The sequence below is a fragment of the Poecilia mexicana genome, unplaced genomic scaffold (assembly GCF_051168715.1).
Source record: "Poecilia mexicana isolate PSO_F unplaced genomic scaffold, ASM5116871v1 scaffold_2, whole genome shotgun sequence".
In the NCBI taxonomy this organism is placed as follows: domain Eukaryota; kingdom Metazoa; phylum Chordata; class Actinopteri; order Cyprinodontiformes; family Poeciliidae; genus Poecilia; species Poecilia mexicana.
In genome coordinates this window covers 46,097,239-46,114,597 of record NW_028263371.1, presented here as the reverse complement: position 1 = coordinate 46,114,597, position 17,359 = coordinate 46,097,239, and the positions used below count along the sequence as shown (strand labels likewise).

General features: G+C 36.7%; 1 protein-coding gene across 1 annotated transcript in view; it reads right to left on the bottom strand.

Moving 5' to 3' along the window:
• Positions 1-17,359, bottom strand: part of erbb4b (erb-b2 receptor tyrosine kinase 4b) — a 186,278-nt gene that overhangs the window by 93,465 nt on the left and 75,454 nt on the right. The window contains exon 3 of the mRNA XM_088003702.1: positions 15,701-15,887. Within this exon, the coding sequence (XP_087859828.1) occupies positions 15,701-15,887 (187 nt within the window). The remainder of the gene's footprint in view (positions 1-15,700; positions 15,888-17,359) is intronic.

Genomic DNA, 17,359 nt, shown 5'->3' with positions numbered 1-17,359 from the left:
TACCAGTTGAATACCTTTTCTCTTAAAAATTATGGTTGCAGAGTGCCTAATCAATTCATCGGTGAGCATATCTTGACATTACCCTGTTGGCAACTCAGTAGTGGAGCTCCAGTTGGGTATATTCTTGAAAAGAATAACAAGCAACAAATGCACTCTAATGCATTTCCAGTAAATGATAGAAAATATGCATTCTTAACATTTGAAAGCATTACCTTAAAACAATATTTGATTGGCATATGCTCAGATATGCTCAGTGAGTAACACAGAGCAAGTAGACGCAGAGCAGCTGGCAGATGTGAACATGGGCGTCAGAGCAGAAAAACAAAGACATTCTTCACACGGGGGTTGAGGTTTAGTATTGTTGGCTATTAAAAAGGTTTATTTTCTGAGAAATGTCAGTTTAACACACACACACACACACACACACACCCCCACACACACACACCCCCCCACACACACACACACACACACACACACATATATATATATATATTTATTAGTGTCAAAGAGCATACATTTTAATAAAATTGAAATGTTTGAAATGGAAAGATAACATCATGACCACCTGCCTTAAAGTGTCTTTATCCCCCTTTTTAATCCAAACAGCCCCATGCTGAGGCATAGATGTCACTAGAACACTGAAGGCCTGCTATTGTAACTGGTACCAAGTTGTGCGGAGTGGATTCTTTACGTGTTGTCAGATTTTAAAGGGTTGCCTCACTGGGTCAGACTACCTTGTCCATCCCGTAAATGCTAGTCTGGCTTAAGATCTGGGAAATTTAAAGGTCAAGTCAAAAACTCAAACTCCTTGTTGTGCTCCTCAATCTATTCTCCATCTATTTATGAATTTTTCCAGAGTGCATTAGCTTGCTGAAAGAGGCGAAAGCTCTAAGAGTACACCACTGCAGTGAAAGGGTGAACATGGTCTGCAGTAATGAATAGATATGTACGTTTTGTAGACACATACATATGGTCCATAACATGCCGTTCACTTTGCAGGTTTGCCATCTTATCACAGTACACCCTGATGCATTTATTAGCAAAGCAATGCACACAAAATGTGCCATTTAAGGGATACAAAAATAAAAATGTGCCCTATCACTCAAATGTACCTTCTTCCATTTATCTGCGGCCCATTTCTGGTGTCTATATATTCTTTGTTGGAACTATTGGGGACTGTTATGGGTATTCTGACTGGGTATGCAGTCTCATATGCAATAACACTGCAACACATTGTGGAGTCTAACATTTATGTTGGAAACATTAACTTCTTCAGCAATGTGAGCTATAGCAGCTCATTTCCTGGATCGGACTGCAAGGGCAAGCCTTTGTTCCCCATGTCCGGCAATGAGCCTTTGCTGCCCATAACCGTTGCACCATACAAGAGCCTTAAAAATCCTTACACTTGCCCTATTTTATGCTTCTAGCACATCAACCTTGAAGACAAAGTAATCACTTGCAGAAGCAATGATGAATAGATAATCAGATGTATTTTTTCAATCTCTCAGTGGCCATAAAGCTATGCCTAATAATTCCAGAACTGGGGGTTAGAAACTCTAACATTTACTTTATTGGTAATAAAGCAATCTTGCACTTTTTCAGAGATATAGCAGATGTCATGGTGGTGCTAGCCCTAACTCCCATCTCCCAAACACATGCCTCCTCTCCTCTGAGAGAATTTCAGTCATGGACTGTTGATTACATTTAGCCCAACCCTGCTGCAATTATTTCCAAGAGTCTTTATGAAAAATGGCAAAGATCTGGGGATTATGGAATTATGCATGAGCAAGGCAAACCATGTGCTTATATACAAGAAGTGGAGAAAATAAAATAAAATTATGACAGACTATTTATGGAAAGGAGGGGTTGCATTGGTGTTTATTTCAAACATAAGCTGTGATAAAATCCCGGTAATCGGAGCTTTATGGATAAGATGGAAAAAGAGGGAGAGAAAATCATTAAAATACTCCAAGATAAAGGAAATATCTAAGTGAGAAAGAAAAACAAAACTCACAAAATGTAGAAAGAGACAGAGAAGCAAAACACCAAGATTATTAAGCTATATATGATTGAGTGATTTACAAAAAAAGAGTAAAGGGACCTCTAATAGCCGCTGCTGAGGGCCACTTAGCGTATCAAGGCTGATGCGTGCTCAGCCTGCCAGCTGAATTAAAATGAAGCAAAGCGTCTGGAATGGACAAACAAACCAGGGTCTGAGAGAAGCAAAGGAAAAAGAGAAGAGGGAGACTGAAGGGAGTGCATGTATCTTATCACAAGCATACAAACTATGTTGGTTTTACCAAAGAGAAAGCTGGATTCACTCTGGGCATGGTTTGAATAAAATGAGGCCTTGTTTTTTCAGGTCTACTAAAACACAGCAAGTAACACTCTGCAGACCAATGTTCTCACTTTGTTAACACAGCTAAAGTATGCGTTAGGCATAACATAAAGGTTCCCACAGAGAAGATGAAGAGTATTTAAAGACAAACAGTAGTACATTTAGCAAGTAAACATCTTTCCCGGGCTGAAGGCAGTCATCTGAATACACACTCTTGGAAAGTGACTTGGAGACCAATGGATTAGAGCTCATGTCACTTCAGGCTAAATAGAAGCCACTAGCTCCTGAAACCACATTTCAAAACAGTAAATAGTAAGGTTATCTGTACATTTTGCAATTGTAAGCTCATCTTGAACAGCTTTTTAATATGTGCTTTCCCAAAGCTAAAAATGCCAACACTCACACCAACGTCTTAGTGGCTAGGCAATTATATTATAATAAGAAAAGGATTTATGGTTAGAACCATTTTATCGAGGTCTGTTTTGTTTACACAACGATTTCTGGCACTTTGTGTATGTGCAGCCAAGTGCAACACTTTCAGTGCCTCACAGGGAAGATTGCCTGAAACACTGCCACCTTCCCATATTCAGTGGTTGCAATGTCTCCTTCCTCCCTGTAAACAATGTGAGCTTTATTAGTCACTCAATAGAAGTACTTGGAACAAGCACCTCACCTGCTTTTGAGATTGGTATCTCAAAAGCATCTTGGACCACTTATTAGAAGAATGAATGGTGAATGGGCAACAAACTTGCAAAAAAAAAAACATACTCTCACTGGACACTTTACTGGGTGCATTCGTTTTTAATCCAAATAATTTTTTTTCATGAAGCACATAAAAAAAAAAAATCTCGCACAACCAAAACAAAGTGATTTGGTTGTGTCATCTTAGTGGACAACTAAGATTATTAAAAGAACAAGAACCTAAGCATACTTATTCTTACATTGGGTATTTAATAGAACAAATAAACGTAAAGTAAATGATTTCAGTCAATAACACTGACTAAACTAACCATAGATTCAATTTGATTTGACAATTTTTTGCCTTGAACTGTACATCGATATAGTAAGGCTACTGAGCGATTGAGCCTGAAGTGACATAATACAGCCACGAAGATCAACAAAAAAAGCTCTCTGTATGTCCCTTTGCCCAACACTTACTCAAGGCTGCAACCGAAGAGGCAAAAATAATCATATTAATTATTAAAATGCCAAGAGAGGAAGAGGAGTGGTACCATTGAAGGGTTGAAGGACAATGTCTGTGCATGTGTGTGTGTGTGTGTGTAGGTGCGTGAGCATATGCTTCTGGCGGGGTGGGAGGGATGCGCATATTCAATCCCCTGCTCATTTTGTAAGTTTACTTACATGTGAACAACAGAAAAAAACTTTATTTTTATTTTTTTGTAATTTATAATGTTGAACAATAAAGTACAATTCCAGAAAAAATACATTATAAAGTTTAATGTGACCTTTGACTTGAATTATTTAAAGATTTTCCAGTTTTAAAATATTCCAAGTTGAAACATTCCTTGTGTAGTGTTTTTTTTTGTTTTGTTTTGTTTTTTTTTTTATAAAAAACATTACACAGTGACAGTGATATAGTGGTATTGCTGCTTACAAAACTCTGAAGGCCAATTTATCGGTCGTCACTCCAACCTGCCACAAGACGAACTTCAGAGCCTGCAAAGTAATAGCCAGGTGAAGCATTGGTGAAAACAGTTTCCAATGCTGTATAAAATTATGGAAAAATGACGTGCTCTCCATGGTTAAATAGTTTGTTGAACCACTATTTTGAGCAACCTAAAGTAGTCTTTTTGTGTGTATGTAAGATCACCATTGTCTCATACTGATGTAGAGGGAATCTGACTGACATTAGAAGTTTGGAAACAGTTGCTTAGTCATGTGAAGTTTTAGAGTGTGATTAATCTATTAAAAAAGCTTGATCAGGATCTCTGTCCTAATTCCAATTTATTTCCATGTAAGATCATCTGTCAGTCAAATGCTCTTCCATTCAACTGTAGAATAATTTGGTATGCAGTTGAGTGTATGATTCTCTCAATGAAAATTTAGGGTTAGGGTTAAAATTTAGTGACTAAAAAAGGCGTCTAAATCATCACTCTTCCATCACCATGTTTAACACTCGCTGTATGATGTTGGTACTGGGGGCATTGGTAGAGCACTACCCCCTACTGTACTGCTCTACCAATACCCCGTACTCTGTAGGGTAGTGGCAGAGCAGGCACTTCATACACAGAGGCTACAGTCCTTGAGTAATCCAGAGTTCGATTACCGATCCTGAGACCTTTGTTGTATGTGTTCTCGCTTCAAGACCAGCAGGACCAGCATGCTTCTACCATAGAAGCAGCAAGGATCTACTTTTTTTTTTCCTCGACAGTGACTTCACTTGTTGTTATGCAATATTGCTAACTATATGACTATAAAGAACTTGTTGAAATCCACGTCAAGTTTGAAATTCTTTTATCATGTCCGTTTAGGCCATGTAAATAAATTGATATGGAGTGACAGATTTTACAAAGCCTTTTGAGGCCCCCTGAGCTGCCAATCAATTCCCTCTTTACTTGCTTTCCTCTTCATTTTGTTCTTCCTCTGAGATGAGCAGAGTCTCTCTGACATCAAAAGCCTGTTTTAAACATCATGTTGCCCTCTGAATCAAAGTAAAAACTTTATGTGAAGGCTGCACGTCTATGCAGTGACATATTAGATCTGCAGTGACAGTCAGTGACAGAAACTGAACATGGCAGACAGTGTGATCAAATGCCATCATATCTGTGAAATGCTTTTCAACAAATTACAATGAAAATCCATGATGAACCTTTGACACATAATTAAAACAGTATAAAACCCTTCAGTGTAGTCCTGTTCATGCACAACAAACTGTTTAAGCTGTTTTAAGGAGACTTCCTAAATGTTTGTCCATCGAGATATTATTGTGAGTCAGCTAAAAAACAAAAAAACTTGAACCCTACATCTTCAAATATATTCAAAATGACTTAGTGACTTTTGATTAGGTTACCATAAATCTTAAATTTTTAAAAAAAGTTGATACAATTTTATTACGGGTGTTAATATTAATGCATGCTATTAATCTGAAATTTTTAATGTGTTAATATTACATAACGCAACTAAATTGTACTACCTAAAAGCTTCTCTCCCACGGTTAGTTACCTAGTTTACAGCAGTTCATTGACGGCCCGGACAACAGCAAAAGATGAATGTTTCCCACGACGGCAAAAAAAGTAAAAAATTCTTAAACTTTCTTGTGTCAAATTAAAATCATGTCTGATCCTTTTCTCCATGATGTTTCTGACCTCAGAAGCATCAAACTTAATCAGGGTGCCAAAACTTTTATGAGGGTGTGAATATATATTTTTTAATATGTTCATTTTCCTTAGTTGTATCGTAGGGGAAATTTTGACACCTACCCTTGGAAAATGAGCAAACAAAAACTTAAAGATACATTTCTGACGCGAGCGGATCACACCATCACCCTTTTGGACCGTCTTTTGACATTTTTTGTTCTCTTTTTCTTTTCAATGTGTTTCTGAAATAACTCGGTTGTCAGATGCTTCTCGGAATTGATTGACGTAGATGTCTAGCGGCTAAAATTTCCCGGTTCACACCTGCGTGTGTGGAGGACTGTATAAATCTGGGATGAAACTTTACTAGAATCAGAGCTCACTTTGACTATTGTTGAATGAGTTGCTCCGTCTGCAGACGTTCGAAATAAAAGTTTTGTTCCTTGAAACTTTGCTTCTCAGTAGCCTGATTTTTGAAAGATCTCTTTTGAAAGATTTTTAACTCCACACTTGTTAATCATGATTAATCACTGAAAGTGATTGAGCGGGTGATTAGTCTGATTAAATTTTTTTAAATGATTGACAGCACTAATTTTTATAAAACTGATCAAATATTTATGTTTATTTCAGTACCACTGTATCCTTGATGGAAGGAATATAAATTAGATAAGTCATATGACATTAATATAAACGCAATATTTATCTTGAGGGTTGCAAACAAATGTTTGTTTGCCAGTTTGAGCGAATTCTGACCATTAGGGCCACCATACTGTGAAAATGTTTTGCATCAATAAATTCACTGCAGTCCTGGCAATTTTTCATGTACAGAACTCGTCTGCACATTATTTTGTAGGAGACGGCTCACAACCTACTTGTCATCTACGTGAATTATAAAGTTCAGAATTTTGGATGTCTTTCCCTGGTCCTGAGGTATGCTAAGACAATCTCTTAGCATATTAATATTAACAATAGCTCATGCATTCTCTCTTGCTTAGCTGGCAGTGTTTTGTGTGAACGATGACACCAAACTAAACTCGACATGAAGTAGTTCCTGTGTAAAAATGGATTATTTTGCTTTGATTCATAATGTTATGGTATGTTTATTCTTTAGAATTTTTGGGTAGATTACAGTACTTCCATTTAACTAATTAAATGAATTCAACTCTGTCACACAAAGATTGTGTTATCCTTTGATACCTGTGCTGATTTAAAAACATTAAAGAAGCAGCAATTTAATTTGTGTTAATATATGATGACAAAAATAGTAATTTTAAACATCACGAGGCAGCGCCTGACATTAGAGAGTAGCATCTGGAACAAGAAATCTGATGAGATTTTAACAAATAAAATATATCTCATTCATCTTATTAAATTGAACATATTCATTGGAGCTCATCAGTCTAATCTATGTCTTTGCCTTGAAGGAAGGAAAAGCATGAGAGAGACTTGGGAGTGTTTTTGATTATTAATTGGCATTAAAATTCCTTCCATGCCTCCTTTAACTTTTAATGAGGTTAAAGTCCACTCTTACTTCCAGCAGACCACCAAGGTTCAGTTTCTAATGGAATGAATGTATATTTAGGCAGCAGTGTGAGCTGGTAAAAAAAAAAAAAAAGTTTAACTGATGTTAAGGCGTAGGGAGCTATTTTTCCTCATCAGTGTCCTAATATTGGTTTTGCTGCAGATATAGGCATACTGTAAGCAGTGTAAAGTTGAATAAATTATAAAATTTATAAAAAGTTCATGTGTTTCAGTAGTTGAAGTTACAAGTAAATCACATTATATAGATTAATTACACAGACTGATGTTTTAAAGCCTTTATTTCTGCTAATGATGATGACGTCTTACTTACAACTAATAAAAACATGACATTCAATATAACAATGTTAAATCAGACCAAGAAAAAAAAATCATTCTTAATGCAGAAATATGGGTCTGCATGGGTCTAATGTTGAAAACCTGTTTAAAAGTTATAACTTCCAAAAGGTACACTTAATCTGACGAACAAGCCTAACTTGAAATCACAAGCAGGTTGGGGTTATATTTAACAACATGGTTTGGGTTGACATGATCTGTGTGTCTGCTTTCTCATATCAATGTGTTTCAACACCTCTCCCATATACACAAATGCAATCCCAAGCAATATCTGTAAAAAGTCAATAATTATGTATCCCTAATGTGGCAATCTATTGCAAACTACTTTGACAGAAATAATTACAAAAGGATAATATATATATATATTTTTTATAAACTTTTAAGTGTACCCAAACATAGTGAATAAATGATATCCCAGGTTGTGTCATATTTGCTTTAAGTCAGTAGTATCATTCACTGTGTCAGCAAGTGGTATTACACAGCAATCAATTAACAGGAAGTACCTCTGATGCCTGTTCCATACTTCAATTTAACATGTCCCTCCTTACGATCCACATTAGGGCCACAGAAATGTGACAGTATGAATCTCGTCCTTCAAAAAAGAACTCCCACATGCCCCCTTCCTGGAGCGGTGAAATATTGAGTGTGACACGGGAGTAATTGCATGGGAAGTAATCAATTAGACACACAATTGAAGGAGACCTGAGGTCTGTGGGCTGCCAGGCAAGAAGCTCAACTGAATTCTGGTGACATGCACCAAACCAATCTGGCCTGCCTCCTTTGGCAAAATTGCTCATTCATTTTCTAATAGCGAGTGGATGAATAAAAGATATAGGGATCAAAGAAAAGGGACTAATTTTATGTACCCTCATTAAGCAGTCCCTATACTGGGGAAAACACACCAACTTAAATCATCACTTTCACCTTACACCTTAAACAGTCCTTTCTATTGTTTCCTTTTGTACTGCTGTCATCCAGCAGCAAACTGGAAAAGCTCAGCATATGATCCCAAAACTGCAAAAGCACTTGCAGGATGCAGAAAGTCTCAATCTTTGTAAGAGTTTTGTAAACAGTGACGAGCCATGCAAACATGACATTGTTTGCTTTTTTTGCTAAAGCCATCAATGAGACAAATTAAGACGTCTATCTGAAATATGGTGGGGAGAGAACGGGGGATAAAGAGGTGGAAGACAGACAAAAAAATGGAAGAGATAAAGAGAGAGCAGATGGGCCATGAAGAAGTGGATAACGCCTTGGCGTAAAACACAGGCTTGTGTACATGCATGCAATGAGAGAAGATCATTCAGCAGATGGGGCCTTAGATTGGATGCTTCATTTTAGACAGACGTGGTGCAGACACGGTGTGGTTCGGAGAAATAAAAAAAAAAAAAAACCGAAAAGAATCAACAACACAAAACAAATGTGAAAAAATAGACACAGGGTGCAATGGGGAAATGGAGGGGAGGCATTAGCAGTAAAATGTGTTAAATCAGAAAACTCATCTGTGTTGTGGTCCTTATTGTGGCTGTTAATATTTTGCCAGGGAAACAGGCTGTAATTACAAAGTGAGAGCAAAAGCTTTCCGAGGTTCATGTAAATCCAGAGAGAAGAACTAGAAATGTCTGCCTGAGCATGAAAGCCAACATTCTGTATCAGCATGCATCAAAATAAAGATTAGGAACTTTTGCAAATGTCAGCAGGCAGCACTGTATAACCTTTGTCTTAGATGCTCAGGCAAAAACGGGGTATAAGACTTTTAAACAGAGCATTCTTGTCTATATTTGTCACATTAGAATAAGGCTTCACTAGATTTTTATTGCACTTTTATGTTATAAACAATGACAATGTAGTGCATCAATATTGTGGAACTAAAATTCAGCATGGATTTAATTTTTTTATAAACAAAAGTCTGAAAATTGTGGTCTGCATGTTTAATTCGCCCTTTTATTCTATTACCTGAAAATAAACTATATGGCAAAAAAATTGCCTTTAGAAGTCATTTAATAAATATTACCTGCCTGGGTATAATTACATCTCAGTATGAATAGAGATGTTTACTAAAAAAAAAAACAAAACAAAAAAAACATCGTTTACTAATGTTAGAAAACATTGGTCTGCAAATGGCACAATTAAACAAAAAACAAAAAAACAAATATCAGGTTAAATACAAAGTTCCATAAAAATTTGCCATTCCTACTTGACTAGGCATGGCATATCTGCAAACCTACATAGATCCAGAAACACATCTAAATGGGCAAGTCGAACAAGGAGAGGATCCAAGCCAAAAGGAGCCGTTCAATGAAATCCATAAGCTAAACCAGATGTAAACAAATTATCCTATATGCTAAGCGCAATGTGTGGAGAAAAAACAACTCAGCAAATCACCTTAGCCCAATCATCCACACAGTGAAACAAGGTGAGATCACATTTTTCAACATGGAAGTCGGTAAGAGTTGACAATATGATGGATGAATCTAAACACAAGGAAACACTGGAAGACAACCTTTAGACAGAGATCCTAAACACACAAAGACAGCTATTTTGTATTGGTTTCAAAATTGAGTCCTCGATGTCTGGTGCTGTGCATCTTTTACATGTGACACCCAAATTAAATAAATCAGCCAATAGCAGCACTTTATAGAACTAAACTGACTGCTGCAAAGATAATTTAGCCAATTAAATTTAGTAAAAAGTTGAAGGACAATGCTTTAGACAGAACTTTAAGATATCTGGTTTATTTAAAACACATGCTTATTTCTTTTTCATAATTTGTCAAATTCCACACCTAAATACAATTGAGAATTGATGGCAACATCTGATAAGTGCTAGTCAGAGATGCTATTTTCAAATCTGATGAGCTATTTTACAAAGCAGACTGGGCAAAAAAAGTCAGTCTCTAAATGTGTGAAGCTGTTAGTCATACCACAAAAGACATGCAAATGTAATTGCTACCATGGGACTGAATCCAAATATACACCCCACTTTTCCTTTGTATTTGTAAAAAATTAAGAAAACCATGTATTTTTTTTTCTCTTCAGAATTGTACACTATGTGTATTGAACTATTCTTCAAAATCCAGACGAAATCAATTGAAGTTTATAATTCTAGTGTAAAAGGATAAATTTTTTTAAGGAAATGTAAAAGGCTTTGTTGTAAAATAAATATGCTTTAACTTTCTCCGGGTTTCAGAAAGTAATGTCAAACAAACAACTAAACTTCTCACACTTGGAAAAAAGGTCTTTTATATTTATTATTCTACACACCCCTGTGCACGCAAACACAATCCCTAAACTTTTCCCAGCTTTGCAGTGACTTATATTTCATATTCATGAGGATAACTTAGCTAAGCTTGATTGAAAGGTGCATCAGAGGGAGTCCTATCCCTGCTCAGCCAAAGACCTCCCTCCATCCCACCCAGTTCCTTTAAACCCAGAAAGTCCATTCACAGTGAGCAGAGTGCACCTAAAAAAAATCAATAAGTGGAATGCTACAATATTGTACCGACAAATTGATTTCATCCCAAGGCAATTTTTTACCCAAGTGGAAATACATATGGGGTTCAACAACTGAGGGGGCCTTTAGCTGTGCCTTCTCTCGATTACCCTCTTATGGTCTTAATAAGTTTTATCCTTTTTTATGTGTTGCTTATAGATGATATCGATCATTTTACACTTCTCCTGGGAGCTATAGCAATGGGAGCAATGGACTAATGTGACAGCAACATCAAAGGCCTTGTAATAAATGAGACGTCTGGGCTTCAACTCACTAAGGCATTCACATGAAGGAAGGAGTTTGATCTACTGCAGAGGACTAAGACTTATTTTCTTCCTCAGTCCAATGTTGTGTGATGACAACTGTGCACACATCTCTAGCACACAAATGATTTGGCTTAATCCCCAAGAGCTCCTCTCCCAGCTACCTCCATGTATGTAAAAAGCAGCAACAAGGACATGCTAAAACAAGTTTTCTTTTTTTTTTTAATCTATGAAGGCTTATGATATTTTTCCAAGATATAAAAAGGTGAAACAGACATTTCAGCATACCTTGTATGACAAGAGATTCTTCAGGTTCAGCGATTTATTAAATGTCTTGAAAAGCTAAGATAGTGTTTCAGCTTTTGAGCTCCGAGGAGAAGTGTACGTCTGAATGGAGAAACTTCTTTTTGCTACCCTTTCAAGAATATGTGGAACAGTCCAAGCTAAAAGTAGTTTGTTTTGATGTAATTTATGATCCTGTTGTTTTTGATCTGCAATAAAACAGACAGAACAGGGATATGCATTTTGGCACAACCCAGTTCAGATGTTTTTTTCACCTACTTTCTTTGAAAGTATGAAATTATTACATTTTGGGAGAAGGGTCACACTGAAACCACTCAAATTTGCATGCATTTCACAGCACCAATGAGCCTCACTCCATAGCTCTGGCGTGTTAAATTCTTACTCCTTATCACTTCCATAAATCTCTGTTTTTCACCACTGTCTAAAGAGGGGCATGGGCTCTTCCTACAGCAAAAGATTGATAGAGTACCCCACTCCAACCCAACTTGTTTACGGCATCTCCACATTTACAGAAATGCGGAGTCTGTTTTGCCCTTATAGATTATCCTGAGATTACCATCACAAGCTCTGGAAGGTTGTTGTAGCCCAATTGTCTTATGCTTATAGCCTGTAAGCATAATAAATTAAGATGAAGGTAACATAATATAAGTTTTGATGGCTTTGGGTTAATAGCTAATACATACTAAATTTGGTTAACAGCCCATAATCCTATACTTTGTAACAAAGATGAAGGCTACAGTCTATAATAACTTAGATTCGAGTGTTGACTAGAATTGCCAATTAACTTGCAAAAACTACAATTTCAGACTTTCTCTGTACTCACGCTCCAAAGACTTTTGACTGAACATGGGCTCAAGATGGCTTCAAGTCTTTGTCTCATCTAATCAGGGTTGATTGTAACTGGCAAGTGTAGATCATTTGAGTAAATAATTTCTTGTCCTCTCTGTGTTACTGCTGTGCATGTAAATGGCTTGATGCCATGGCAACATTACACAAAGCAGCCGAGTGTTCTCTGTAATGTTTCTAAACAGTAGGTGTCAGTAAAAAGAGTTTTTTTTTTGTTTTTTTGTTTTTACTGCAACTGCATTGTTAAAGATGTTAAAGACTATAGCCCTAAAAGAAATGTGCATTTACTTCTAAAGGTGAGATTAAATTATTAAGTGGGTCTTTTTTAGAGTGTGGCAAAATTATGGTTAATAACCCCTGCGTGGCCCGTGTAGCTTTTTAAAAATGAACATATGGATATAAGTTCTATAATGGACATTTTTTAATTATTCTGAGTTTTTATATTTAAAACTTTTAGATGCATATTTAGGACTTGGTTTTCTATAAATTTGGTAAACACTTTGATTTCAAGTGAGGAGCAGAAAAAACTGTAAATTCTAATGCACTGCCTAGTAGGGAAGTGGAGAGGTTACACATGGAACATTTCAGTATGCCAACAAACGTCCTTCAAAACAAAAGCACTTCCTGCTTGATTCATTCAGAGGAGATGTTGCTGTATTAAATTCTGTTAAGCAATAATAATTTGAATTCATCGACCACAACACCTCTGTGTTTTAGTCTCCCTAGATGGCATGTATCTGATGTCTGAATATTAATCTTTTTTGTTGATTATCAAGAGAAGTTTTATGACTTGACTTTTACCTACGCCCAAATAATTGATATACAACTAGGACTGGGAAAAATGACTCAAAACATCTTGAGACAATACACAGAATGCACACCCAGTCCTTGAAAAAAGGCATTTTCTTTTTAATTTTTTTTTTATTACTTGCTTGGATCTGAAAAATTGGAAAAAAACAGAAAATAGTTCAAGTTTAATTCTATGGTCACTTAAAAACCCAGGAAATAAGCCACTAGATGTGATGAGACTATGATCTGGTTAGGATAGGTAAAAGTTAAAATTCACAATTATGTTAATGAGGGTTTGACACAAAACAGTGACTCGATGAAATGCCTGCCTTTAAGGAGGACAAAAATCTTGGCCTTAAACAATTGTGTTGTTTTCCCTGTATACCATCTCTTCAGAGACAGATTGATGAAGCAGAGCAGTTGCAGACCAGTGCTTTTGTACATAACTTCCCCCGCTCTTAATGGCTTAAGGCCATGGATGGCAGATCAAACAGCCTCTTCTCACAGAGTCCAGCCCCGACTCCCAGAGCACTGGCTTCAACTTGGCACCCAACTGAAAAAAGCTGGTTTGGCTGCTGTTTGTGACAGACAACTGCTTTTCCCTAAAAATGGTGGAAAATGTAAGAAAACATACTGCATTGTGATGTAACACAAAGGCAGATACTGCCTTAGCCTACAAAGCCTGATCGGGCTCCGTTACGTTTTTCACCTCTGGGGAATCACCGAGAAAAAACAGAGGATGGACAGAATGAGAGAGGATTAAATAATTTAAAAATAAGGTTCAAAAGAGGCTCAGAATGGGGTCTGGTGCCATGTTTCAGTCTCAAAACACTAAAATAAACATCCGCTATGACAAAATGTTATTGTAATCTAACTATGATCTGTTTCACTTTGGTTGCTCTTCTTGCCTTCCACATGAAAAGTGGGATTTCTCTCAGTATTCAGTTTCCATGTGAATTGCCATGGAAGTTCAGAAGAATGGTTGTTCAGATCAATTTGCAAGCTTTTCTGGGGTCATATAGAAATAACCAGGAATTAATGTGAAATTTGTGCCTAAACTGAAAATGAATCAATCCTACCTTCATGTAAAATGCACAAATAATCATTTTCTGTTAGTACTTTGAGTTACTTGCCAATAGTGATTCCCTCTCGGCTCTTAAGTAACCCATCTGTAGATGAGTTATTTGTAGTTAAAGAAAACTTAATAAGGAAAACTATTTTCCAGAGTTTTTTTTTTTTTGTACATTCTTATAAGCTGTTACTTTTAACTGATTGCTTAAAAGACCCAGAATCAAGTTACTGAAGTAGCAGAAAGCAGCCTATATGACAATAAAGGTCTTAAGAAACTGCAGATAAGTTACTAGTTTAGACAGCAGAAGTGGTTGAAATTCTCTTGTATTTAAATTGGATTCCAGAACAAAAGAATTAAAATTATGTGAAAGCTTCTTATTGTTCATAAGCTGTTAATGTGTTTCCCTTTTATAAGCTTTAGTAAGCATTAAATCAAATGCCTTAAACTAAATCATTTCTATTTGAACATCTTTGCTTGGTGCCATTTAAAACAGTTTTCTATTCTGTACATCAACATTTACTTGGAACGATCTTGAGGTTGAATTTAGCTTCAGAATGAATGTATCATACTTTGATCCTGCATTAGGACTTGGCCTCTCTGTGGTACGCCACTCTTAACCCTGAAGTGAAAAAGCTCTTCATGTTGTTTATGAGACAAGAACTTTATTTAATATTGACCTCAAGGTCAGGGCTCTCCAAGAAAACCAAGCAGCGCAAACATCTGCTGTTCACAAAACACAGCCACCCACACAATAGTGTATTTTCTCAGGCAGTCACATAATGTTCTCTCAACTTCAAGCTAAACACCCAAGGGTTGATTGACAAGTGGATTGTTAATCATGAAAAAATACATGTGGGTGACCACTTGGTGTAAATGAATTAAATTAAGTCCTACTGGTTAGGTCCTTGAAGAAACAGCAGATGCAAATGCACAGGTGCACAATCAACAATAAAATAAGTGTACATTGAACAAATTTGTATTAATTCTAACCAACTTATATGTCTGTAGTAAAACCTTCACTGTTCAACTGAAGTTTGGCCTGCAGAGCTTTTGTTCCTGAAGCATCACCAAATCAGCCCTTTCAAGACTGCCACTGATGAAGTACACCACAAAGATTTAAAGCAAACAAGTAGACAACTGATATTATTGCATACATGGTGTGTTCCCCAACTAGTTGGCCACTAATTTGTCAAAACTGTAGTGGTATGAGAATCATCATGTAATGCCACATGTACTGTAAATACACACCATTGTATTTGCAGACATTACAGCAAAGACCAAAGAATTCTATGCATGATCTGACTGCTTCACTTACCCTTTTTACAACAACAGACCAAACCTATGGAATCCATCATATATTCAAATATGTCAAAATTAAATATCCAGCCACATCAATTCAGCCACTTGCCTGTGAGGTTTTTAAGACCCAGCTGTCGAAGGCCAAAGTTTCCATCCCGTCTATAATTCAGAAAGATTGCAAGCGAGTAGCGGTCCTCATAAAGCTTGGTTCCTCGAATGATCCTCAAGTTCTCCAAAGGCAGGTAGTCGAACTGGTTCAGAGCCACCAACACGTAGCCAGTCACTTCTCGTATGGACTGTAAACAGAGTTATAGAAGGTTAATGTTAATGTTGATTTTAGCATTCTGTGGCAAAAAAGTGGCACTGAAACAACCTTTTTTTTTCTTTCTGATAGTCAAGACACACTTAAATAATAATGAAAAACTAAGAAACTGGTGACTTTTTGTGCAATATTGACAGTGAATATTTCTGAGGATGACAAAAATCTAAATTTCTACACTACATATTGGGTGGAGTTGTGCTGAAATGTTTTATTCCTATACCAACACTAAAGTACGGTGCAACAAAAATGTTTTTTTTCATAATTCTTATTAATTTTAAATAAATGAATGCACAAAACTAGTGAAAATTGAAAAGAAAGTTGCAAACTATTAAACAGCAATGAAAAGGAAAGGCCCACATCAGATCGCTGGTAGACCAAGTGTTCAAGGTCACTTTCCACATTTTCAATCATGCCAGGGAGTTGAGTTACAGCATTGAAGGCAGGAGATTTTGCTTCAGGGTTTGTGGCCTCGTTGCAAAACCTGGCTGAGGGTTCAGTGCTCATAGCCGGGTCTCGGCCTGGGGTGACTGAGTCACAAGGACAACCATTGCTTCACACTTTAAATGTCATTTAGGGAGGGTATAACGACTGTGGAGACATTGGCAAGGAGCCACCCATTCAGAGTCGCTGTAGCGTGAATCAAAGTGACAGCATGTGTCCTTTTTCTCCCTTCCACCCATCCGTGGTGGCTGTCATTAGTAGACAAGCAGTCAAAAAAGTCTTTCCATGCTTGCCCAACTTATTCTGATAATCAACAAGTCTGTATGTGAAGAGTGCTGCTGCAACTTGTGCATTGAGCTGAAATAAGTGAGAAAGAAAGACCTAATAGTTTAGTGACAGTGACTGACAGCTGACAAGTGGTGTGATCATCAGTCAGTGGCAAACAAATGGCAATCTCAGCTCAGCTGATGGCCATGTGCAAAATATGTTTGCAAGTCCAGATTGTATTTTTTATTTTTTTTATGTAAGGGAATTTGTATGCTTTTGTGCATGCATTTTATGCTCAATACTTGTCTGCCCATGCAGCTATTGGTTTCAAGTAAAAGAACAAGTTAGATGGCTTATATTATTTAGGATGTGATGAAATAATTTTGTTTGTATGCATTCATCACTGTCTGTGCTGGTGTGGGTGAAGCTTTGAGTGATTTTACATAGGAAGTTAAACCTTGCAGCCAATCCACTGTTTAATACTGTCAGCAATTATGCACAGTGATCCGTCATCTGAAAGAGATTTTATATAAACATACATGCTTAAGTCAGATTTGCAAGGAATGATGAACCAGGTGAGCAGATCTCATCAATTTACCAGTGGACAGTCTGATTGCTTCAGATTGAGTAATCTTGAAGATCATCACTTTAATTGCCTGTATTTTGTATTGAAAACAATACTGTATGTTGCAAGATTCTATGTGTTAAACATCTAGAATAGTAAAAGTTGTGTTGGAC